The 23,178-nt window shown below is 38.6% G+C and overlaps 1 protein-coding gene across 1 annotated transcript; it reads left to right on the top strand.

The window, feature by feature from the left end:
• The first annotated feature begins 43 nt into the window (after nucleotides 1–43).
• On the top strand, nucleotides 44–22,080 carry pibf1 (progesterone immunomodulatory binding factor 1). Its single transcript, XM_084735522.1, has 18 exons — nucleotides 44–872; nucleotides 1,081–1,181; nucleotides 2,017–2,215; nucleotides 2,359–2,478; nucleotides 4,421–4,554; nucleotides 5,340–5,448; nucleotides 5,573–5,692; nucleotides 5,793–5,854; nucleotides 6,021–6,146; nucleotides 6,461–6,559; nucleotides 12,089–12,254; nucleotides 14,420–14,570; nucleotides 14,884–14,974; nucleotides 15,864–15,966; nucleotides 18,951–19,081; nucleotides 20,278–20,362; nucleotides 21,419–21,598; nucleotides 21,884–22,080. The coding sequence occupies exons 1-18, from the start codon at nucleotides 606–608 to the stop codon at nucleotides 21,935–21,937; spliced, it is 2,298 nt and encodes a 765-aa protein (XP_084591648.1). The 5' UTR covers nucleotides 44–605; the 3' UTR covers nucleotides 21,938–22,080.
• The last annotated feature ends 1,098 nt before the right edge of the window (nucleotides 22,081–23,178 follow it).

The following is a 23,178-nucleotide window of genomic DNA, read 5'->3' as shown; positions in this document are numbered from 1 at the left end:
TTAAAAAGGAACCCCAGAACTGCGAAAGATCTCGCGAGATTGATCATTTCGCTAACTCACAGATGTGTTTATGGAGAGGTTGTTCTATGTTTGCTGTGCCTAAAAGATACATAGTTTTTAAAATTAGATTCAGATTAATATTTAGTTTGTCCAAGGTGCACAATGAATAAACCCAAACAAATCTCGCGAGAGGTTTGCAAATCAAAGGATCCCTTCTAAGCACGACACACTTTGGTTGTTGTGAGCCGTTGGCGGTTAGCAAGGGGCCAGGAGCGGGACCCTTGAAAATAAAAACAACTCACTGTGTTCTTGTGAGCTCTGGGATATCACGACAATGCGTTATTAGGGTTTACACGTTTTTTAGTCGACAATGAGTACGTCGGTAGTCTGTTTTAAACGTTATAGCCATACTGGTGTTCAGTTGGGATTTGTTCACCCTGCTGCAAACTAACGTCAAAGTATCAGATATCGCGATGTCAGTGAACTCTTAATTAACTAGCTAGCTAACTTTCTAATCTCACGTAATCTCTGCTACAGTAACTGCTTCATTCGTTTTAGCTAACGTTAACGTTAGCCAGCAAAGAAGAGGGCTAAAACGATACAAAATGCCTCCCAAGAAGCAACAGCTGAAGCCGACAGCAGCCAACGTCTCCAGCTCTCTGGACCTGGAGTCGGAGGACATCAGCCTGGAGACAACCGTGCCCACAACCGAGGATGTCTCCTCGTCCGACGAGCAGCGAGACGGCTCCCAAAAGGTGACCCGACAGCTGATCGAGAGGAAGGAGCTGCTTCACAACGTCCAGCTGCTGAAGATCGAGCTTTCTCAGAAAAACCTTATCATTGACAACATGAAGGCCGACCATATGTCCAAGGTAGGAGAGAGGGATGCTGCAAAGTCTGAGTCAGGGGAATGATAGATCGTTTATATTAACATAAAACAGTAAACATTGTCCATGTCATATATAGTTATTAAATAGTATTATTATAGGTAAGAGCCAGAGCTACAGTATCGTTTCCTGATTATCTTTGTTGCAGTAATAGTCCTGTGATCGCTTCCATGAATATGTTTTTATATGTCAGGTTGATGAGCTGGAGGAGAGGCTGAATGATGCTCTACATCAGAAACAAGTCTTGGCCCTGAGACTGGATAGTCAGCTGAAACTAGCTCAAGAGGAGATCAGGTGAGGAAACTGGACAGTGAAATGTGCTATAAGAAAACTGTCATGCCATTGTAATTGTTGATTCTTCTGTTGTCGTTTCGACAGTTATTACATCCATGTAGACGTATCTGATCTGGTTTTTGTATTGTTTTGAAATAGAGCTACAGTGATTATGCCTAGTTGATAAGTTGTCAAAAAAAGAAAGCATAGTTATTTGCAGCCCCATTTTTTAAATATTTATAAATCATTTAAAAAATTGAAACTTGAAAAGGATTAAATTAATCACAGAGGAATTGATACTGGTCAACTGCTTCTCACTGACATATTTTTTGCTTCTAATAGTTTTCCTCTGCCATACTGTCACATAGTGTTTCCACAAACACAAATCTCACTGAACCCAATTAAGAACACACATGCTGAGGAAGGCAGAGCTAAGATTTGTGGGAATTAATTGGCAGAAATGGAAACGATGAAACGATGAAAACACACCTATGAATATTAGGTGTGTTTTCATCGGTGTATGATCACATGAAAGTAAGAATAATTATGTTTTCGTTACTTTAGACTGAGCCATATATATCTTTAGTAAGAGTGGGTCCTCTTACATGGAGGCCGCCATGTTTTTATGGTAGCCTAGAATGAACAAAACAAACACTTTAGTTAAGGCATTTCGTGTTATTAATGAGTTTTGTAGCCACCATACTTTCTTCTGCACGCTTGGAAAAGGGAGAGTAAGATGCTACTAAATCCTAAACTTAGGCCCTTTAATCAGGATAAGTCTGCCTGTGTTATCCATTTCATCATTTAGCTGGTAAGCACAAATGTGAACTGTGCTAAGAAAGATTCTTATCACCAGAAAGCAGCAGACTCTGCGTAAGCAAGAGATGGAGGCTATCTTGCTGAGGCAGCAGCAGCTGGAGGAGACCAATCGACAGCTGTGTGAGAAGGGTGGAGAGCTGCGCAGGTCTCTCAGGGATCTGGACATCTCTCAGGACAGGTACCAGGAGCTCCGTGACCTCCCTGATGACAAAATCTCCATACAGGAATACATAGCAGTAAGTACTGTATGAAGGCGGTCTTCCCTCTCCCTAACTTCTAACCACCTTGTTAAACCACACTCATAGTTACCAGAGATAAGATATGATGCTGTCATGGTATTTCCAGGTATGGTGACCATTTCTTTGTGCTGTGTGTTTAGATGCGCTTCTATGAGGTGGTGACTCCTCTGCGGACTCAGCTGGCTGAGCTCAATGCGATAAGAGGCAGTTTGAGTGAAGAGCTGGATACACATAGAACTCAGATGAAGGCTTTGATGGAGGTACCACACACACACACACACACACACACACACACACACACACACACACACACACACACACATATATATATATAACTTTACTACAGCTCTGTGTTGCATTTGCCTTTCTCTCTGACTTAACATGTTATGAACTCATAGGTTATTCTCCTCCTACCTATGCCTTATTGTATTCCTCCTGTTTTCTTCATTTTTTTGTGTATTGCTATATTATCTCTGTTCAAATCATAGACTGTGTACAGTAGGATCGCAGTTCTTTTGCATTTTCTTTAACCAAGAGTTGAACACATTTACAATCACCAGAACTCTAATAATTAGTTGATTAAATGATTAGTTATCAACTGGTAGATTAATCACCAACTATTTTGATAATCAAGTAATTGTTTTGAGTCATTTTTAAGAAAAAAAAAATCAAAAATTCTAACCTAATATTTCAGCTTCTTAAATTCGAACATTTTCTGAGTTTTTTGGCCCTCTCTGGCAATAAACTGATTATATTTGGCATGTGGACAAAACAAAACATTTGAGGTTGTTACCTTATGGGAAACGGTGATAAAGGCTTTTCACCATTTTCTAACATTTTATGGACCCTACAAGTAATCAGTTAATTAAGAATGTAATCAAATACAGATTTATTGATAAAAATAATCATTAGTGTTTTCTCAGGTGAAGTTTTGCTTAAATATTTCTAGCAGCACATTACTTATGTGAAACATTACTTCATGAAGCACAAACAATTTAAAGAAACAGAATAATAAAACAAACAAAGCAGACCAAACCAAATCATGAGAAACACTGATCTCTGGAGAAATGGAACACAAAACATACATTGTCAGATAATAAAATTTTAATCAGTTAAATTCTTAATCGTGATTAATTGATTAATCACTGATTATTAACATTCCTGGTGTACAGTGTAAAGTTCAAATAAACATAACTATTGAGCTTATTTGTGCAGCTTATCAACAAAGCACTTCTTTTTGTAAGCTTTTTATGTGTATGTGAGCACACATAATATGTGATTTGTTGCAGTTTTGCTTTTTATTTACTTTCTTTAAATTGTTGAGAACAAAACAAACCCACTTTAATCAAACACTCACTCCTCCAGGCTTTGAGTCACATATTAAGAAAGCATAGGCATGACGAACGCAGAAAGGGTCAAGAGGTTCGTTTCCTTTGAACTAAGTGTGAGAATGGGGAAGACGTGTAATGCAAGCCTCCTAAGATGTGTAATGTTTATGCTAGATGTGTCATTTAGAGCGTCCTCGCAATGATCTTACTCACAGCCTGCAGTGTTGAGAATGAGAGTGGTGTGATTTACACAAAAATCCATCCAGATAATTTAGTCAACAGTAGCCCTGTAGGTATAAATGACACATTGATGAGATAATGATGCGACATGCTGAAGGCAGGGTCAGAATTTCTACAAAAATAGCATGAATCCAGGCACAGGCTGTTGGTAGAGTAATGGAACAGAGAATATTTTCCTGGCAAACGAGACTAAGTGAGCTTAATTTGAATACCACAGAGTATCTAGACATTTTTACTGAACAGGTGTTTGCCTTTATTGTCACAGTTTCTTTTTTCACTCGGATACATCCAGCGGGTAAATTGCTCATCAGCTCAAGATGTGATGTTCACTGCATGATTTTACTATCAGAAAATCTGCAGGAATGACGCTAGTAAGACAGCATGGAGCAAGATGTATTCAGAAGTAGGGGTGGCAGTATGGGGGTATCTCATGTCTTGATTATGATTTTTTGATGTTGGATTCAGAATCAAATGAATAAAGAAGGGGGCAAAATTTTTGGTCTCTTGCTCCAGTTCCACTGATATACAATATGAAACATAGTTGGTAATTAAATGGTCAGCTGTTATTTTAAAAAGTTATGTATTTACTAATATGCGTTTTTATGTAAATGTTGTCTGTTCTGTGTATCTATAGAGCTATGAGGAGGAGCGGCGGCTGCGTACTGATCTGGAACTAAGGAGCCAAAGACTGACCCTCGAATTGGCCGATACCAAACAGCTGATCCAAGAAGGAGACTATCGCAGAGACAACTACCCCAACATCAAACGGTGTGTGTATTTGTGTGCCTCCTTTGTACACCTAATCTTTGTACAATGAGTACATGTATAATGAGCCCACCTTTGATTCCACTGAAGACCACAGTACAGTTTTGTAGGATGTGTCCTTTGATGGAGGCAGCACTTGAATTAAGACCCAGCTAACATCTTCAGGACAATAAGTGGGGAAAAAAAATACTCACACCACAGGTTTAATTAATTAATTAATTCATTCATTCATTCATTCATTCATTCATTCAGTCATTCAGTCATTCAGTCATTTATATGCTTATTAGTGATAAAAACAAGTATTTTACTGATATAACTCCTTGATTTTTTTGAGATTTTTTTGAAGTATTTTTGTTTATTTTATGTGTTATTAGAAGAACATATTGTTGTAACAGAACTAGCTGCTACCTGATGCATTTGGGTAGCTTAATTAAAGGACAAGTCTGTAGGATTGAATGGCATCTAGCAGTGAGATTGTTGATTGAAACCAACTGAATACCGCCCATCTAATCCTCTTCTTCCAAGTGTGTAGGACAACCTATGCTTATTTTCAACAATAGAGACCGAATTGAAATGGTCTTGAATGAGCACTTGGATCTTTTTTTCTGAACAGCTTCTGTACTGTCAAATGTATAATGGAGATTGTATCATTATAAACACATGGTATTGAAAAAGTATGGAGGCATTAATGCTTTTGACAACCTTATGCTGAATTGTAATTTTCCCCTATACTTAAATTCTGTGTATTAAAGTTCAAATGTGTGTTAACCCTTCACACTGGTTTGCAGTGAGCGTGACAACTTTGAAGCAGAACTGAAGGAGTTAGCAAGGAGATTTGAGACACTAGACTTGACTCACACAGCGCTGACCAGAGAGAGGAACACGCTCAGCAAAGAGGTGCATCACGCATACACAACCTAAACACACACAATATTTTGCTTTAATATTATTCATTTAAGTCATTTTGAATGAAATGTGTTCTTTGACAGTTTTTCATTGTTTTTCTCTTCTTTCCCTCCAGGTGGCGACATTGCAGCAGTCTGCAACTCTTCTTCAGAAGGACAAGGAGTACCTCCACAGGCAGAACATGGAGCTCAGCGTCCGTTGTGCACATGAAGAGGACCGCCTGGAGAGGCTGCAGGTCCTTAGAGCCAGTCATCTATGAGGCTCATAAAATATAAAAGACATTCAGTAATAGGAAAGAGTCTAACGTGGTCTCACTTCTTGTTTATGTGGTCCAGGTACAATTAGAAGACACCAAGAAGGCAAGGGAGGATGCCTATGAAAAATATGTAGCATCCAGGTTAGGCTCTGTTGTTTTATACCAATCACCAGCAGCCAATATTCTAGTGTTTTTACTGTGCCAAAGAATATCAGTCTGTCAGTGGAAATCACTAAATTTTGACATTAATGGTTTCATTTGCTATAAATGTTCATATTTGTCTTCTTTCAACTTCTTTCCACTGCAGAGACCGCTATAAGTCAGAGTATGAGAACAAGCTGAGAGATGAGTTGGAGAACATCAGACTGAAAACTAGTCAGGAGATTGAAAACCTGCAGAGAACCTCCAGGGAGATGTACGAGAGGGAGAACAGGTATCAGTCTTTTATTGTATAACTCCTAAGAATCTGAATGTGAATCTGAAACAAATATCAAAGGGTGCGATTCAAACCAGAAGTTACACATTTTGTTAACATGCCATATCAATTATTATTTAACTCACCATTTGTGAAGAGAGAAGAGAGGAAGCCCACAGATACTTCACAGTAGCATTAAAATAAAAGGAAATACCAACACAACTTGTTCTGCTGCGTCCAACATAACATGACATGCTGTTTAACTTGTACAGGTATTGAGGGTATCTTTCTGCTGTGTGTGTGTGTGTGTGTGTGTGTGTGTATTCGATCAGGAACTTGCGTGAGGCCAGAGACAATGCAGTACTGGAGAAGGACAGAGCAGTGGCTGCTGAGAGAGACACTCAGTCCAGATATGACCAACTGCTGGAACAGTGAGTTTTACCATCTGTCACAAATGTCAAGCTCAAACAGTTTACATTCAGTACGGTACATCTAGTTTTCATTTTGATTTTTTCTTTTTCTGCTTTTACTTCTATGACTACAAATATTTTCACTTATTCCTAGCGGTATCTAGTTATGCAGTTAGTTATAATTTCATTTATTATAAAGAGAATAGTAGCAGGATGAGAAAGAGTATGCAGGGTTTTTGTTGGTCCATTAAAAGTCTAAAATCCAATAATATGAATAGTAGTTCTTAACATGTCTCGAAACGTCTTCAAACCCAATTTTGACAGGTTATAAAAAATTGAATGGGTTTAACAGCAACTTAGATAATTTAACATAATTTTTAAAGTTGCATGAATTCAGAGTCTCTTTAAAAGTGTTTTTGTTAAAAATTTGTTTTGATAATGCTGTAACAGCTATACCCTGATTTTCCTTCATACCTTTCATTTTTTCATCTTACATTGCATTCATAAAGGTTTTAAAATGGGTCTTAAAAGTCTTAAATTTAACTTGTTGAAACCAACAGGAACCCAGGTATATTTTTTCTATAATTTGGGTGAACTAACCCTTGAACCCATGTTTTAAAGTGGGAGCTATAAATGGTATACAATAAAAGCTGCAGTTTTGACGATGCAAAATCTTTTCACTTCACAAAATGTTCTACTTCTGACTATTTACCATTTTCCAGTGGCCTTTTAGAAGTTAAACTTTGCTACTCTCAGCCGCAACTGCTGCACTCAAATGTCAGTTACTTCCTGGATGCCCTTTTAATAAGCTATAAATCATGGAAAGTTAAGGAACTTCACCTTAGGGCAACTGTTAAACTGTCAAAAAATACTTGGGGCAGTTAGTACAGTTTTTTTGGTGTCAGGGCTAACCACATTATTTTAGATTCAGTCCTTGTATTGTAGGCCAATCAGCAAAGTGTTAGCTTGTTTTGTGTGGGCATTGTTGTGCTTAATAGTGACCTATTTCTAAATTTGTGTTTTGTTCAACAAGCTTACAGTATATTCAGCTTGAAATCATCAGTATTTCCCTGAAAAGCTGTGAGCTTGTTCATGCTCTGATGCTGATGTGTGAGCCAGCGGCACTCTGTCATTAACTCATGTTGTGGGCGCGGCAGGACTTTAGTGGCTGTGGTCTGTCTCTTACTAAAGATCACATGAAAGCTTCGCTGCGACCGAGGGGTTAGAGGGTCACATGAGAAGTCAGAGTTCACTGAAGGTCAATTTAGTACCAACTGGTGTTACTGGCCTGGCTGCCTGCCTCTCGGGAGTGAAATAGTTTCAGCACAGGTTGAATGCAAAGGAAGAAACATGAGCCTGTGTCGTACTTAAAACAATTTATATGCTGAGGAAGTTTCTTTAAACTCGTTTTTAAAAAAGCATCTACTCTGCATTTCTTTTCTTGTTCTTGACAAATTGCACTGACAGAGTGAGCTAAACTGAGGGTTTTTTTTGTCTTTGTTTGGCCTTTTTGTTTTTTTCAGATTTTGTGTAACCCATTTGAATTTAATGTTGCTTTTTAGTTATTTCTTATTTCCAAACTTACTTTTAGTGATTTATGTCAACATTTTTAGTCCCTATCTTTGCTCCAGGCAACAATGCCCATCTCAGTCTAGCCTCGAAAGGTGCCTCTGGGTCATGGCCTTGTCAGAAGTTTCATATCTTGCATGGAAATTGCAACAGCTATAGTGTGAGCCCTGCTACACATGTACACACACATGCACACACACACACGGACACACACTTTAAGGCTGCATTTTCTTCTTATCTGAGGAAGTTGTTTTAGTTAGCCTCCTGAACAACTTACCCTGTTTTACTGCTGCATAATATATGTCTGTCTTATCTGAACAAATGATTACAGAACCAGTTTCTTTGACCAATAAATGATTATTTCTAATATTCTTATTTAACTGTTCAGTGGCATCTTTGTCTCTTTCTGCCCTTTCACTTGTCTGCCTGGTTGAACCACTGCACAGCATTTTGTTCTCATGTACAGAAGATTACTTTTTTGGTAAACCCTTCATACAAAATAGCTCTTTGCAAAGAGGACTTTCTAGAACCTAAAAGCATGAAAAGCCATTCAAAAATACAGAGTAGTCCTCTCAGCCACCTGACTGTACCAAGCTTCAGTGGCAGGTGATACCAGACTTTTGAATGATAGTGTACATCTGATTTTTCTAGCCACACACACTAGGGGGTGTAGAGAAATATGTTTCTACAACAGGTCTTAATTTACATTGTTTCAATACTTGTTAGCATTTGTTTTATATTATTGTATATGGTGTACTGCAATCTCCAGGTCGCAGGAGGCACAATATTTGATAAAGGCAAACTACCATTTTAAATTAAATGTTGCTGTGCTGCAGAGATGTCCTGGCTCACACATCATATTCTACAGACTAAACATTTTTGTTTGCTATATTTCCCCCAAAAAATCGCACCATAATTATTTTAATGTTTTTCAATGCAAATGATAATAGTGACGCAAAAATGTGCATTCCCTCAAATCAGATCAAATCACAGTTGAAATACTACTCAAAATAATCACAATATGAGATTATTTTTAATTGGTCAGTCCTAGTTGCATACATACATGTGTATTTACTTCGGATTTATTTTTAGTCACACACATTTTTGAGAGGAATTATTCAGAGAAATATGTTTCCACGACATGCCTAAATTTATGTCGTTTTAATACTTGGTCGCATCTTTTTATTTTAAACGTTGTCTTCCAATATTGTATCTGCAACAGACTGACAGACCGACAGACACCCAGACACAGACAGCAACAGCAGCAGCAGCAGCAGCAGTAGTGTCCCTGTCCTGGGTTACTACTAAATGCCAGTCATTTCTCTAGATCCAAACCACCAGCTGTTAGTCTTTCCATACACACTCTCTCTCTCTCACACACACACACACACTTCACTCTCCCTTGCACTCTCTCTCTCTGCTGCGATCACATTCCGTCTCTGTGTCGCATCGCAAGCCAGCAACGACAGATGCTAGCCACAAGCCCTTAACCCCTAACCCCACGCATGCCCCTATTTTTGGGGCAAAGAATGAGGTGGACAAGCTTGAAATGGCGTCGGGTGATTGTAGCATAGAAGGCCAGCTTGAATCTCAGCACTCTGTATCAGAAACAGGCCAGGAACGGCTTGAACAACTTGTCCAAAACAAAGCACTGAGCAGGGTTTTCCTTTTTCACCCCTTTAGCAGACCAAAACTTGGAATAAAATTGCCCTCTGGAACTACCGAGTCAGGTGCTTGTACTTGCTGTAGCTGTAAAAGTTGCTGTTAAAATTGTCATTTGAAAGGACAGAGAGAGACCATGTCTGACTACCCTCCTCTGAAAAGCAAGTTACATTTTTTAGGAACATTTTGCTTCGCCTAGATTGCAGCCGCCAATAATAAAAGAAGGCATAAAATGTCGACCAAGTGTACATGTCTGTCACTGCGAGTACACGAGCCCAGGCCTGCGCTCGATGGATGATGAAATCCTATCAGGTCAGCTGTAATCGAGAGTTATTAATATTATCCAACCAACCTCCATGGTTTGATAGAGTCTGTGTGTGTGCTTGAAAGCAGCCTGAGGAAGAGCACTCCATTTTATTTTTCATTATTTATTGTTTTATTTATTTTTAATATTAGTATTCATTGTTTTTTATTTAATCAAGTAATTGTTTTGTCTATAACAGATATAAAAAGTATAAAAAATATCTGTCATAAGTTCCTAGAGCATTAAGTGATGTCTTCGACTTTTCAACTTGACGATTCTCAGTTGAAGTGATATAAAATCAAGGAGGCCTATTCTGGTGCTTTTTTGAAGAGCCAGATTTGAAGTACCAAGGGGCTGGACAGTTACATTTTCTAGGCCTGACCTATAAAGTTAGTCATTTAAATGTGTAAATCAATGCACCTTTTAATTTTTTCTTGATTTCATTCGTTTTCACAATGGAAAAGAAACATAATGAACAAAAGTACAGGAAAAACGCACCTTTATAATCCTAGATTAGAAATAGCTTGTTGTTTTTATAAACACAATGTTACATTTAACATCCTTTTTCATTCAGTTTAACTGAAACCCCCTCTGACTGAAGCCTCCTTTGCATAAACAACCTAAGTTAAAACCTTTTAAAATAAGTGTCTTAACAACAGACATAACCAATAAATACACTAATAAGACTACAAATAAAATGATGATATTGTAATAAACAGTTTAAACACCCATAAACTTAAAATGTTAGTAGGTTGTTTAAATAAAATCACAATTATATATTTTCCCCAATTTATAAATGATTAAAGGGCCAATTTGAGCTTGTTAAAGGAATATATACATATAAGAATGTGTGTGTGGATGTATGTATGTAATTGTGTAATAGATTAATATCAAGTTTTCATGTTCATCCACCATAAATCTATCTCTGTGTATGACACGTGCTTTATAAATACAGTCACCTTGCCTTACCTTTCTTTGTGTTCTGTTTGTGCTTATGTTGATTTGTGCACATTAGAAAGCTTCATCTATCATGCAGTATTGATACTCTGATACCAGTTGCACTGAAGTAGCTCTCTCCTCTCTTGGACAGCCAGTTTACACACACACCACTGCAGTACCTACACAGTCCCACCTCCTCTCACTTACTCACAGTGCTGTCTTCTTCTCGCCACTCATCTCATTTGTTGTAACTGTTGTTATAGCCTTGTTATATTTATCTTTCCTAAAAAATCTAAACTTTATGTCCTTGATGTTGAGTCAGTTTTGTCCCATGGTATTGAAAATTGAATTGATTATCACCGTTTTTCAATGTATTGCATTGAAATGATGTGTTGTGACAACACTACAAGGTGCTTCTATCTGCCTCAAAATTGTGTGTGAACCTGCCCATCCACGTGCACTTCTGTAACACATGTTGGAGTCGATGTGGAATTGTGTCATCTGAACTGAAACTGTAAAAAAACACTCAGGGTTCTCTCCTAATTACTAAACTCTGATGTAGAAACACCTTTCTGCAGCTGCCAACTTGAATCATGAAAGATCAAATGAAACCAAACATTGCTGCGAGCGCCATTGAGAAATGCTTCTCTGTAACCAAATGATTTAAGGCTTGGCTTTCCCGCTCGGTGACTTATTGTAACACTGTTGTTGCCAGTCTGTTTGGTGCCACTGAACGCTTTGAACATATAACCTCAACATAAAAATTATTCGTTGTGCAAGGTAAACCAAATAGTTAGTTCCTTGCCAATTTATAAAGAAACATGACGCAAATTATCAATGTAATTGTGAGGGAGAATGAAGGAAAACATTGCAGCATTTGTTTGAAACCACCAGGCATGCCTGAGCTCAACCAGAAGCCTAGAGCTGAGTTTACCCTGTTTGTGTGAGAGGCAGCTGCTTTATTATCCGGACTTGTCCACATAATCTGTGTGCAGCAAAAAACATTATCTTCCCATTTTTAACACACCTACTCACATTTATATTCAGTGAGGGTTTGCGTGTCTCCATCTATGCAGGTTTCGTCAGCTCCAGCTGGGCACTGACAGCCGGGTGGCGGAACTGTCCAACCAGGCCAAACTGCACTCCTTCGAAGCTGAGCGTGCTCAGATGGTCAAGGAAGAGACGGCAAAGGCCCTGGCCCAGTGCCAGGTTGAATGTGAGAAACAGCAGAAGAAACTGGAGGTACTTCAAACATGAAGACAAAAGGAAGAAAATGTTTTACCTGTTGTATTATAATGGTATACCCAGTTACAGGTCTGTCATAGTGCAGCCTTGTATTCTGTTATCATGATTTGATTTTAGTCAATGAAGGGATAGCTTGAATTTTTTTGAAGTAGATGTTAATGCTCGTTTGGAGAGAGCCACTTTAGGAAGCTAAGTAGTCTGTGCAGCAGCAAAACATAGTTCTAAAAAGAAAAATATTTCTGTTTAAGTGTATGGTATCTTTAGAATATTTTCATATATGTACCTTGCTGTCATGCAGCCTTGTCAGACCGGAAATCACATTTACATAAACCAAATATCACTCTCTAGCTCAGCCAGACTCCATTGGTGAAATCAGTAATTTTCTCTTGCAGAACACAATAGTTGCCTCAATCTCTTTGTTTGTTTGTGTTATTGTGTGACTTCAGAGTTAGTTTGGGTTCACCAAATTCACACAGATGGAGGCAGCTGTAGACTAGCAGCTCCTGTGTTCTGTGAGGCAAAATTACTGATTTTGCCAATTGAGTCTGGTCGAGCGAGAGAGAGCAATATTTGACTTATGTAAAGGCTATCTGACAGCAAAGCAAAGCGGTGAAAATATTCTAAATATGGTGTACACTTAAACTGATATTGTTTTTTTTGTTTGTTTGTTTGTTTTTAGGTGGGGCTTTTTTTAAGTGGCTAAAATGCATTTTAGTGGTGCCCCTGTACACAGCAATGCATTGCTTAGCTTCCTACACTGGTACTTCTGCTGCTTCTCCAAACTGTTGCCAACCACCATCTACTGCAGGTACTATGGCAACTATGGATAAGTACCTCATACAACCCCACTTCAAATAATCTAAACTATCCCTTTAATGTTACTCCTTAGTTTAAAGTTTCAGCAGCCAAACAAGTAGATGATTTAATCATTTTTAAATAATGAAAACTTGTGAAACAACATAATTAAACAGATTCGTAAATCCCCCTTTGCCTCATTGTAAACATTGTCAGCAGCAATAATCAATATAACTTGAATAGAAATAGAAAATCTTTCAATATTTGGTTGTAATTTAGGTGTTCAGTCATGTTTAGTCAACATGTTGTTGATGGCAGATTAATTTATTGGATATAGTGACACAATATTGTCCTCATTAACATTGTGTGATGGTAGTACAGTTGCTCACTTGCTGCAAACATAATTTGAAGTAGTACAACAAAAAAATCACAGCTGCTTAAAACCTCTGCTTTGTTCATCTCCACAGTACTTAAAAATTAATCATCCACCCACAGAAATATGTCTATCCAGACTTGTATGTCAGTCCAGCGGCTCCTTTCTTATCTCTGTCCACTGCAGCACACCCATTTATACAAGAAGTTAATTGAGTGCAGATTGTTCTTGATGTCTGAATGCACTTAGTGAGGTCCACCTCTTCACCTGTATTTAACCCTGTCCTGCCTGCCAGAGGGACACACACGGTGTAATCACGCATTGCACATGATCATGGACGACTGAAGACCATTTCTCTTTTAAATAACACAGCGAATGAAGAGCTGGTTTAGGCTTAGCTTTGATTTTGTTCCAGTTCTTTATAATGGCATGGTTTAAAGCCAGTTTGGGATAAAAACTCCTTTAATTTACTTTTTTTCTCCTTTTTTCTTTCACTTCTCTGTCTTTGTGAATGTTTTTGTCTATGCTTGTAAATGTGACGGCATAACAACAACTCTGAAAGAGTCGCAACAGGACCTTTGTTGAGTTTCAGTCTCAATGACATCAAATACATTTGAATCATACAAATTCTCTACAAATTAAGCAGTTTAATTTTAGATAATAGTTTAAGAATAAATAAAGTTTTGTTGTCATTTATAGAAAATATGTTACAGCTCCAATAATACACAGTTAATGTAGCAATGTATTGAATAATTAGGAAAAATAGACCAATCTTTATTACAATTATAGTTTGTAATATTTACAGTGACATTATTCCTCAGGGAGATTTTGTACAATTTCAAAATACACTATTTTTCACCTGACCACAACAGAAAACAATGCTGAAAGTTCTGTTGTTTGCTCTCTATCTCTCTCCTCTCCTCTCCTCTCCTCTCCTCTCCTCTCCTCTCCTCTCCTCTCCTCTCCTCTCCTCTCCTCTCCTCCTGTGTCTCAGCTCCTGACCCAGGAGTTTTACAGGCTGCAGACGTCATCAGAGAAGCGGGCGGCGGAGCTGCAAGCTCAGAATGCCGAGCAGGCGTCTCGGCTGGAGACGTATGAAAAGCTCGAGCAAGAGTTGGACCAAGTCACCATGCAGGCTGCTGAAAGTAATAACATAACATTGGCTCTGTATTACCCATTGCATTACTCACATTACTCTGAAGTTAGAGAGAGAAAGACACAAACAACCAACCACTGATTCCTTCAGATGTCTGGGTCTGGCATCAGAGAGTGTGTGCAGTAAAATTGACAGATATCTGATGACAGCACTGTATTGGATTAAGATGTGGGGAACAGTAATCGCAAAATCCATAGAACAGCCACACGCTGCCACAACATTTTCCAACATTTTCATAACAGTCCTGGAGAGGTATAGACAGTATTTATGTGTGGCACTTATGTGTATTTATCTGTTGCCAGTTGAGAATGAAGAGGAGGCAGAGAGAGTTCTCTTCTCATACGGCTACGGAGCTAATGTCCCCACAACGGCCAAAAGAAGACTAAAACAGAGGTACAGTACATGATACACTTCACATTTCATGAATAGTGCACATTGTGAGATATGTCAAAATTCTGTCAAAATCTTTTCTTACTCTGAATCTTACTTTCCAGTTCATAATGATAACAAGACATAGCTTCTTTACTGTCATTTAATTTACAAAAGCAACTTGATCACAGTAATGTTTAATATAAAGAACAAGCTTACAAATTATGCATTTATAAGGGAATCGAGAGAAGAATTTGAATTCTGAGTTGTGAAAGTCTGCTGACAACACAAAGAGCTGCAGCTTTCTGATAACCATATTTTTATTGGGCCAACTTGGTGACTGTGTCTCTAGATTAAGCAACTTTTAGAACCTCTTAGTGCCTTTATTTCTAAAATGTGACCACCGACAAAAATTGGGGACTTATTCAGTCCATGAGAGAAAAGGCTAAATAAAAATAATTTCTTCTTCTGCCACTAAATTCTACACACTGGTCTCTTAAAGTTCCTTAAGATTATCATGCAATCAAACCCCAGTTTTGATGCTATTTATGGTAGGCATTGTTCTGCAATAGTCATTCAGTGTATTTAGTTTAGAGTTATCTCTCCCCATATAGTGTTTTTTATTTAGTCCACCATTCTTCTACTCTGGATTTCCTCTTTTTAAACTGTATTATGCCATCAGATGTAGATATGTATTACTGCCCTCTGCAGTAGGATAAAATTGTGTTCAATCTGCAGCATGTGTCCTGCTTACATTGTGCTTGTTTTGTGTGTATTGCTTATCTTTGTATACAAACCTCTAATGGGCACCTTTTAAAAAAGAAGTCACTACAGTGAAAAATTCCGAAATCCTTTACACAGTGACTTTGGCAATGACTTTGTGTTTGTTTGTGTGTCTGTGGCTGTTGTGCAGCGTTCACCTGGCCCGCAGGGTGCTGCAGCTCGAGAGGCAGAACACGTCACTGAGGAGAGAGCTGGACAGACACAAGTCACAGACTGGACAGATATCTGGAGAGGTACACACACAAACACACTCTCAGCCTGGGGACCATCATTAATGAGATTCAGTTTAATTTAATGTATTTTTTAAAAACTCTTAAGCTCTGCAAGTCAGTACTTGCAACACACACTTGTTTTCCCACTGTCACAAATCTGCCACAGCAAGTCAGATTATGTTTGCTTGTATCTAAGCTATAAAGATTTATTTACTGGCTTTTACCTGTCTCTGATGTCATCATCAAGCTCGGTGGCTCTTCTGTCATCACTTGCCATTTACCGCCTCACACCATCACACTCTGCTGTGAAAGTCAGTGTCAAGAGCACATCTAAACACTCCCTTAAAGACAGACTCTATAACACATTTGGGGTGACTTTTCTCTCTGATAGAAAATAATGACCAACAGAGCTTGTGAGACACCACATATATGATAAAATACACTTAAGCACTGATTGATGAGGGCCTCCTCTGCCTGTTTTTTTCCTGAAACTTTTAACAATGGTCCTGCCAAATCTCTGAATCTACCTTAAAGGTTTTGACTGGAAAATGACAGGCTGTTTGAGAGCAGACTTATATGAGAAAAGCAAGATGTTCGAGTCTTAGTACCTGTCACACTTGTTGACACAGTGGGATACAGTGCCAAAAACCGTGACGGCCACACTCTTCACTCTCCCAATAACTCACCACACCAGTCATTAAGGCTTTTGTTGTATTTGGCACACCATGTTGATGTGTGTGCAACACTGAGACTTTAATTTTGGGTGTGTGCTTTTTGTCTTTGTGTGAACTTACATGTCTGCTACTCATGCTCTGACACTAAAAATTATCCACTGGTCCAGGTTTGAAACTATGGGAGTAACAGCTCTGGCAGCCATGTGCTTGCTTTTAACCCCCGCTCCTTATTATAATCTCAGCAAGAGGAGAGATTGTGCAAGTCAGGCTTGGCAGATTTGAGACTAAATAAACTGCCCATTCAAGTGTCAGCTGTGATTGACTGGCACTCGCCTGGAATTACTCATATTTCATCGAGTATAAAAGGAAAAGGTGAAATATTATGCTTTTTAGTCATTAGAAAGAGCAAGGGTGTTAACCACTTAACCACCCACACAGATGCCCTGACTAACTATTGAATGTACTCGCCCACCCAGTTCTACTCACTACTGGCCGGCTGTAAAAGCGGTTTAATGAGTAACACCCTATCTTTATCTTTTGTTTCACAGATTAAAAACGATACTGACTGAGCAATATTGTATTAGGTATAGTACACGCATATACACTTATACAAGGGATCATCAGAACACTATAAAGGTGCTTTTCTGACAGTAACTGAAAGAAAGGGGTTGTTAAAATTGTGACCTTTCATTCCCTTCCCCTTTTATGGCTTCATCTTCGATTGAAGTGTTCTACTACTTTTAATAAAAGGATACAACCTTTATCTTTGTAAAAACTCACATTTATTGGCACTCAAGCCATCCCTGATGATGTCAGAGATCTCTCCAATCATTGTTGATTAAAACGGAGGGCTCAGTGATTTTGAGAAAATATCTAATTGTGATTATTTTGACTGATATTGCGATTGTGATATAATTTGAGATATTGGAGGGAATGATAACTTTTACACCATTATTCACATTTTCACTGATAAACAAACTAAAATGATTATGGTATGAATAATGCTCCTCCTGTGATTTGGAAATTGCAGTAGGCAATGCTCTGTTGTGATTTTGATAAAATCTTGATTAATTGCTCAGCCGCATTTAAGAGTCATTCAAAAACATGGATGGACTTGCACTGTTTTGATAATGTTAGTCACATGTAAAGTCAGTTTTAAAGTGAAGATATTCCTTAACTGCTAACACCATCTTTTATCATTGAATACTAAAGCCTCTGGAAACTCAAATCCATAATAGCCTATTAACCATGTAATTTAGGATCTCATGTACATAAATGTAAGCATTCAAAATAGTATTACAAATTAGTTTTAATCCAAATTTGAATATTGTTGTTTAAGTTTTTGGTCATTTCCCTGTATTGGGTTTGAATTGGGCGTACTTCTGCTCGGACATTTATTATGAAAATTATGCCATAAATTCCATGAACCAATCATAAAAATATCTATGTCACTTACCAGGTTGTTGTGCAACAAATTTTTTTCTGTTTCCGTTTAATCTGCCTCTGTGAGATTGGAACTCCAGACTCCTCTGACAAAATTTTACCTTGCAGAAATCAGTATCTCTTTAAGTGTACTCTCCCTCTCCCTGCTTTACTTTGCCATCAGGCAGCACTTTCCAATGGGGAACTGCAGCTGCCATCTATGCTCTCTTACGAGCTACAAAGACTCCTTTAAAAAAAATACATTAATTGTTGCTGGGCTATCACTGCCTCCGTACACCGCAAGTAATTTTAGTTTGTATTTGAACTTACATGTTAAAACACTCAAGTCCCACAATAGCACAAACTAACTCACCAACCGAGGCAGCGGTCCTGCGAGGTAAAATTATTGATTTAGTCAAGGGAGTCTAGTGGCTTTGGAGAGAGCATAGATGACGGCTTCAGTTCTCCATTGGAGAAGACTGTCAACAGGAAAATAAACTGGTTAAAATAGTGAAAATGTAGAGGACACTTAGCATCTGTGTTGCACTGATGTCACTCAAAATGTTATAAGAAATGGTCTTAACAGTGAAATGCGCTGTCTTTGAACCAGGTTTTCTAATAGTTATGAACATTTATTGTCACTCAGATCTTTGCGCCACATTTCCAGAGGCTTTAAAGTCATGTTCAGTATAAAGAATGTGATGCTGACAAATGTTTGACTTTGTTGCTGTTGCGTGATACATGATTCTCCACCGTTTGTGGAGTTGTACAGCATAAGTTAAAACAATGTCAACTTCAGTCTCATCTGAACTTATCAAAGGGGAAAAATAAAAGCAACCTGAGCTGACCTTGATGTTGTGTATATGAAGTGACTGCTTCTGTAATTGCTCAATTATGTTTTTTCCTCAGTTGTTGGCAGCCAACCAACTCTTACAGCAAACGCAGCAGCCGCATAGTTACCTGATCGAGACCGTGAGACAAAGAGACGCACAGATCAGCACGATGAAGGAGCGTATCACCACGCTTGAAGACGATGTCAGGTACATGTTAAGAACACACATTCACAGAGAGGGAACAACAGGGTGCAACAAGGAACTGAACTAGGAAGAAAATCAACACACAGGTTTAATCAAAGGCCTTTAGGTTTTCTGTCTCACTTGCCAGCTCTTTGTGTTTGTTAAATACGTTACACTTTGTATCTTGTAATTTACTCGTCATGGCAGCATGCCATACCTCCCCGCCCTCAGGCGTCTCTGCTTTATCCCTGTGTGCACCTAGCTTGTTCTGTTTTCTTTCATACCTGCATGTGTGCATGAGTTCGTCTTTGCCCAGTAAGTTGAGTGTTTCACATCAGCACAACATGGCGCTGAACTAAATCCCCTTGCCCCCCCACTGAATTTAACCTGAGAAATATGCAAACTGACAGACTGCAGGTTTTCTCTTGCTGCTGACTACCACCGAGCGCTCACCTGGGGCAAGCAGGAGAGCAAAAAAAAAATCCTTAAAAATGCTCTGAAGCTTCTTAAACCTCCCCATCTGACAGAGATATTGAAGTTTTCCTGTGGCTATGCAGTGCTCTCTGTACAACAGCAGAGACGCGGCTCACAGGAGAGTCTCACTTTTCGTGCTACCAGTCTCTCTCTGTCTTTAGTATTAATTGTATTCACAGTTTGTTTGGTGATATTCAAAATTCACTCAACTCAAATCAGACTGTAAGACCCATGAGTTTAAATCCTTTTTCCAGGGATATCTGAGGTGAAGCTACCAAGCTGTTGTTTCAAGATTTGCAAGATGATTTGCTTTAAAGCACCCCGATTACAAGCTCCTGCTTGTATGTTTCTCAGCCTCAGGAAAGAGCACTTGGGCAGCAGTAGAGAGAGCTTGAGTTTTTCTCACAAGATTTAAGCCAAATAAACTTACAAAGCAGAAAGCAATTGATTATTTAGAATATTTTTGAAATCTATGACTTGCATGTTTAATTTAATGTTTAACTTTTGATGGTTTTATACCAGAGAATTATACATTCAGTGCTCGTAAAACTGCCATGTAGACTGATTGATTTATAGCCCAGTGTTGTTTTTATTTTTCTTCTTTCCCTTAAACCATGGTTGAATGCACAGTCACACAAATGAGGGAACATTTAAATTACAAATGTATACCACACCTTACACCTGATCCCCTGTTGACCCTAACCTGATTTAAACTTTTTCTCTGCCTGTTTTTGATGTAATCCCAGCTCTCTGAGGAAAGAGCGGACTGCGCTGCAGCAGGTGAAAAACAACATGGCTGCCGATCTGGAGCGACTCCTCAACCATCGAGAGGTGATGATGATGTTCACTGTTAGATATTTATGTTAGCTGTTTGATATTTTAGTTGTGACATTCTATTCCAGTACATTAGACTGTTTCATAATGGTAAAAAATGGGACACTACAGCAAAACCTTCCTTTGAAAAGAGAGATGTATTAGTGAAACATCTCCAAACCAACCAAACTCCACGGGGAAATCAGTAAATTCACCTTGGTGAATCAGAAAAAAGCTTTTAAAACCATAAAGTCCCACAGTAACCCAAACAAACTAACTAGACCAGCAACTCCCATGTTCTGTGAAAAATTACTGATTTTGCCAAAGGATCTAATTCTCACATTTGAAAACCCGAAACCACGTTTTTGTTTTTTTTTCATCTAAACAATAAATTGACTAATCATTGCAGCTCTACTTTTTATGATAATAAAAAAAACAGTTCTGATAGTCACACCACACAGGTTATTGCACTGTGTTGCAACGCTTCCTTCAAGACTGCGTGCTCGTATGTGCGTGCGTGTGTGAGTGTGTCACCCCGAGCCAGCCGTTTGCTGTATGAAGTATGTGCCCTGTCACAGACAGCTGTTCCTCAGCCTGGCTGTTTGGGATGCCACCGGGGTGCGTGTGCGTTTGTGTGTGTGTCTCTGAGTGTGTGTGTGCGCTCGTGCGTGTGTGTGACATGCCAGGGCTCATGTCCTCAGGGGTGATAAATAGAACCGTGAAATGGCCCAGAGTCCTCCCCTCTGCCCTGCTGCCACCCCTGCAGACCCTTGAGCTTGTTGAACTTATTGCAAGTTGGACTTGAAGAGTTCAGCTGTGTTGGCTCGTGGTTCAGGACAAACATGCCATCAGAGAGCAGCAATCAAAATTCTTGAACTCATATATTTTAAAGCAAATGCTTCATGAAAACGTATCATCTTAAAATATATTATATTTTTTATAAAGGTATTTCAGTGGTGATTTAGTTCTGGCTTTTTAGATGCCACACTCCCACTTATTTCTGATAAATATTCCTGTTTGTTGTTTTACTCCAGTTTTCATGTTCCTGTTTTTATGAACCATCTGATTCTCCAGGAGTTGGCGGTGATGAAGCAGGTCCTGATCAGCATGCGGTCCAGACAGGGAGACGCTCTGAACCTGTTGGAAACAGATAAAACTGGCATCAGGACCTCTGGTGCAGGAAAACACCAGTCCAGACGTATAAACAGGACCACAGAGGAGGAATCGCCAAACAAACCCAAGCCCACTGTGTTTGTAAGTGTCTGACTTGGCAACACCCTCGTATTAGTCACACCGCCTTAACCTGCCTGGACAGACATTCAGACAAAGGAGAGGTTGACAGGATATGATAGATGGCTTTTTTGTCATTTAGTTTTGTTTAAGCTTTTCTCTGCTGTCAGCTGAATAAAGATCTGCTGTAGGTATATTTCCTTGATTCATGAGAAGTTCAAATAGGTGAGAATACCTCAAAGATAAAAAAGAAGAGCTCCTGCTGTCATGCAGTTCATAATTCTCCTTTTCTTTCTCTTTCCTTTTCAGACCAATAAAGAAGTTCCTGATTGGTACCAAAAGCTGAAACAGAAACCCAGATGAACAATAATTTATGTTACTACTGGTGCTATTAATTGTCACTCAGGGCTTTAACTACCTTTTGTTTTATCTTTTGTATTTTAAACTTGTAAATTACATTTCTTTTAAAATTTCAAAGCTTTTTGAAATACAAAAGCAGAACCTGTTACTGGCGTCGGAGTGTTTTGTTGCTCTCATCCTTGGCTACATATTGTTCAAAGATGATAAATTCCCTGCGTACTGGTCCAAAACCAGAGGTATTACCTTCCACAGGGTACACATTCCTCGCTAACTGACTGCCCAAAAATTCCTCTGTCTTGGCAGTGGTCTGTTTTATTAGGTCTGTCTATCATTATTTCCTCATCTTTTCCAGGTTTGCAGATATGGGTGGCTACAGACAAACACCATTGCAGGAACCTCAGCAACTGATTTGCTCGAGCAGAGGCTCCTTTGGCTTTAAATATAGACATAGTAGGCATACCTTTATCATTTCAGACCATGTTCTTATTGGTGTCATATTAAACTCAGGCAATGGGACTGCTTTAAAGCTGGTCAATGCTTATCACTTGTATGACATTTGTTGTACATTTATCAGTTTAATGATAAAGACTTATTAATGAGAGCATGACACATTTCTCATTATAAACTATGATAAATGTGATTTTTGGTATGTAAATAATACTGACGTAATAGGACTTCAGAATGTAGAGGAAAGACCACTGTGTAATTTTAAACACCATGCAGCTCACAGCACAAGGAGGTCCTGCTAAATTATTTAAAATCATGTACTCTCACATATTAAAGGGACACTCCTTCAAGTTTGCATATGAAGTTCAGTTTCCTTGTCTGTAGAAGTACTGTTCAGCTTGTAGAACATGTTGATTAATGTCTTTGTGGAGGAGCGTTCCAAATGTTTGAGAGAAAAAACAACAGCTTGCATTATAAACTGGGGGTTTTACACAAGTGGGAGGCTTGGGGAGTCTAATAAGAGGCTTGTTTCATGGACAAAGGGACCGAAAAGTCAGGATATCTCAGCTTCTGCTGGTTTGATTTTTAGTTTTAATATGTCTCTGATAGTCACAATTTAAAGGTAGAATATGCAAGATTTGTCAGTTGCTGTTTGTTCAGTTGTTGAATCACATTCCAAGGTCATGAAATACTGATGCTTTGGGTTGGTAAAACACCCTGAACACATCAAAATAATGAGAAAATAATACTGTTTTAACACCAAAATTAGCACATATATAAAGGGGTTTTTTTACACA

The sequence above is a fragment of the Lutjanus erythropterus genome, chromosome 14, assembly GCF_056507025.1.
Source record: "Lutjanus erythropterus isolate fLutEry1 chromosome 14, fLutEry1.hap2, whole genome shotgun sequence".
Taxonomy (NCBI): domain Eukaryota; kingdom Metazoa; phylum Chordata; class Actinopteri; order Lutjaniformes; family Lutjanidae; genus Lutjanus; species Lutjanus erythropterus.
This window is presented reverse-complemented; position numbering and strand designations above follow the sequence as displayed.

Bases quoted from the DNA above. Each gene is read 5' to 3' on its own strand.
- pibf1 (XM_084735522.1), top strand. From the start codon at position 606: ATGCCTCCCAAGAAGCAACAGCTGAAGCCGACAGCAGCCAACGTCTCC. The intron at 5,855-6,020 runs GTTAGGCTCTGT...TTTCCACTGCAG, and splicing joins GAAAAATATGTAGCATCCAG to AGACCGCTATAAGTCAGAGT. The intron at 20,363-21,418 runs GTGATGATGATG...CTGATTCTCCAG, and splicing joins GACTCCTCAACCATCGAGAG to GAGTTGGCGGTGATGAAGCA.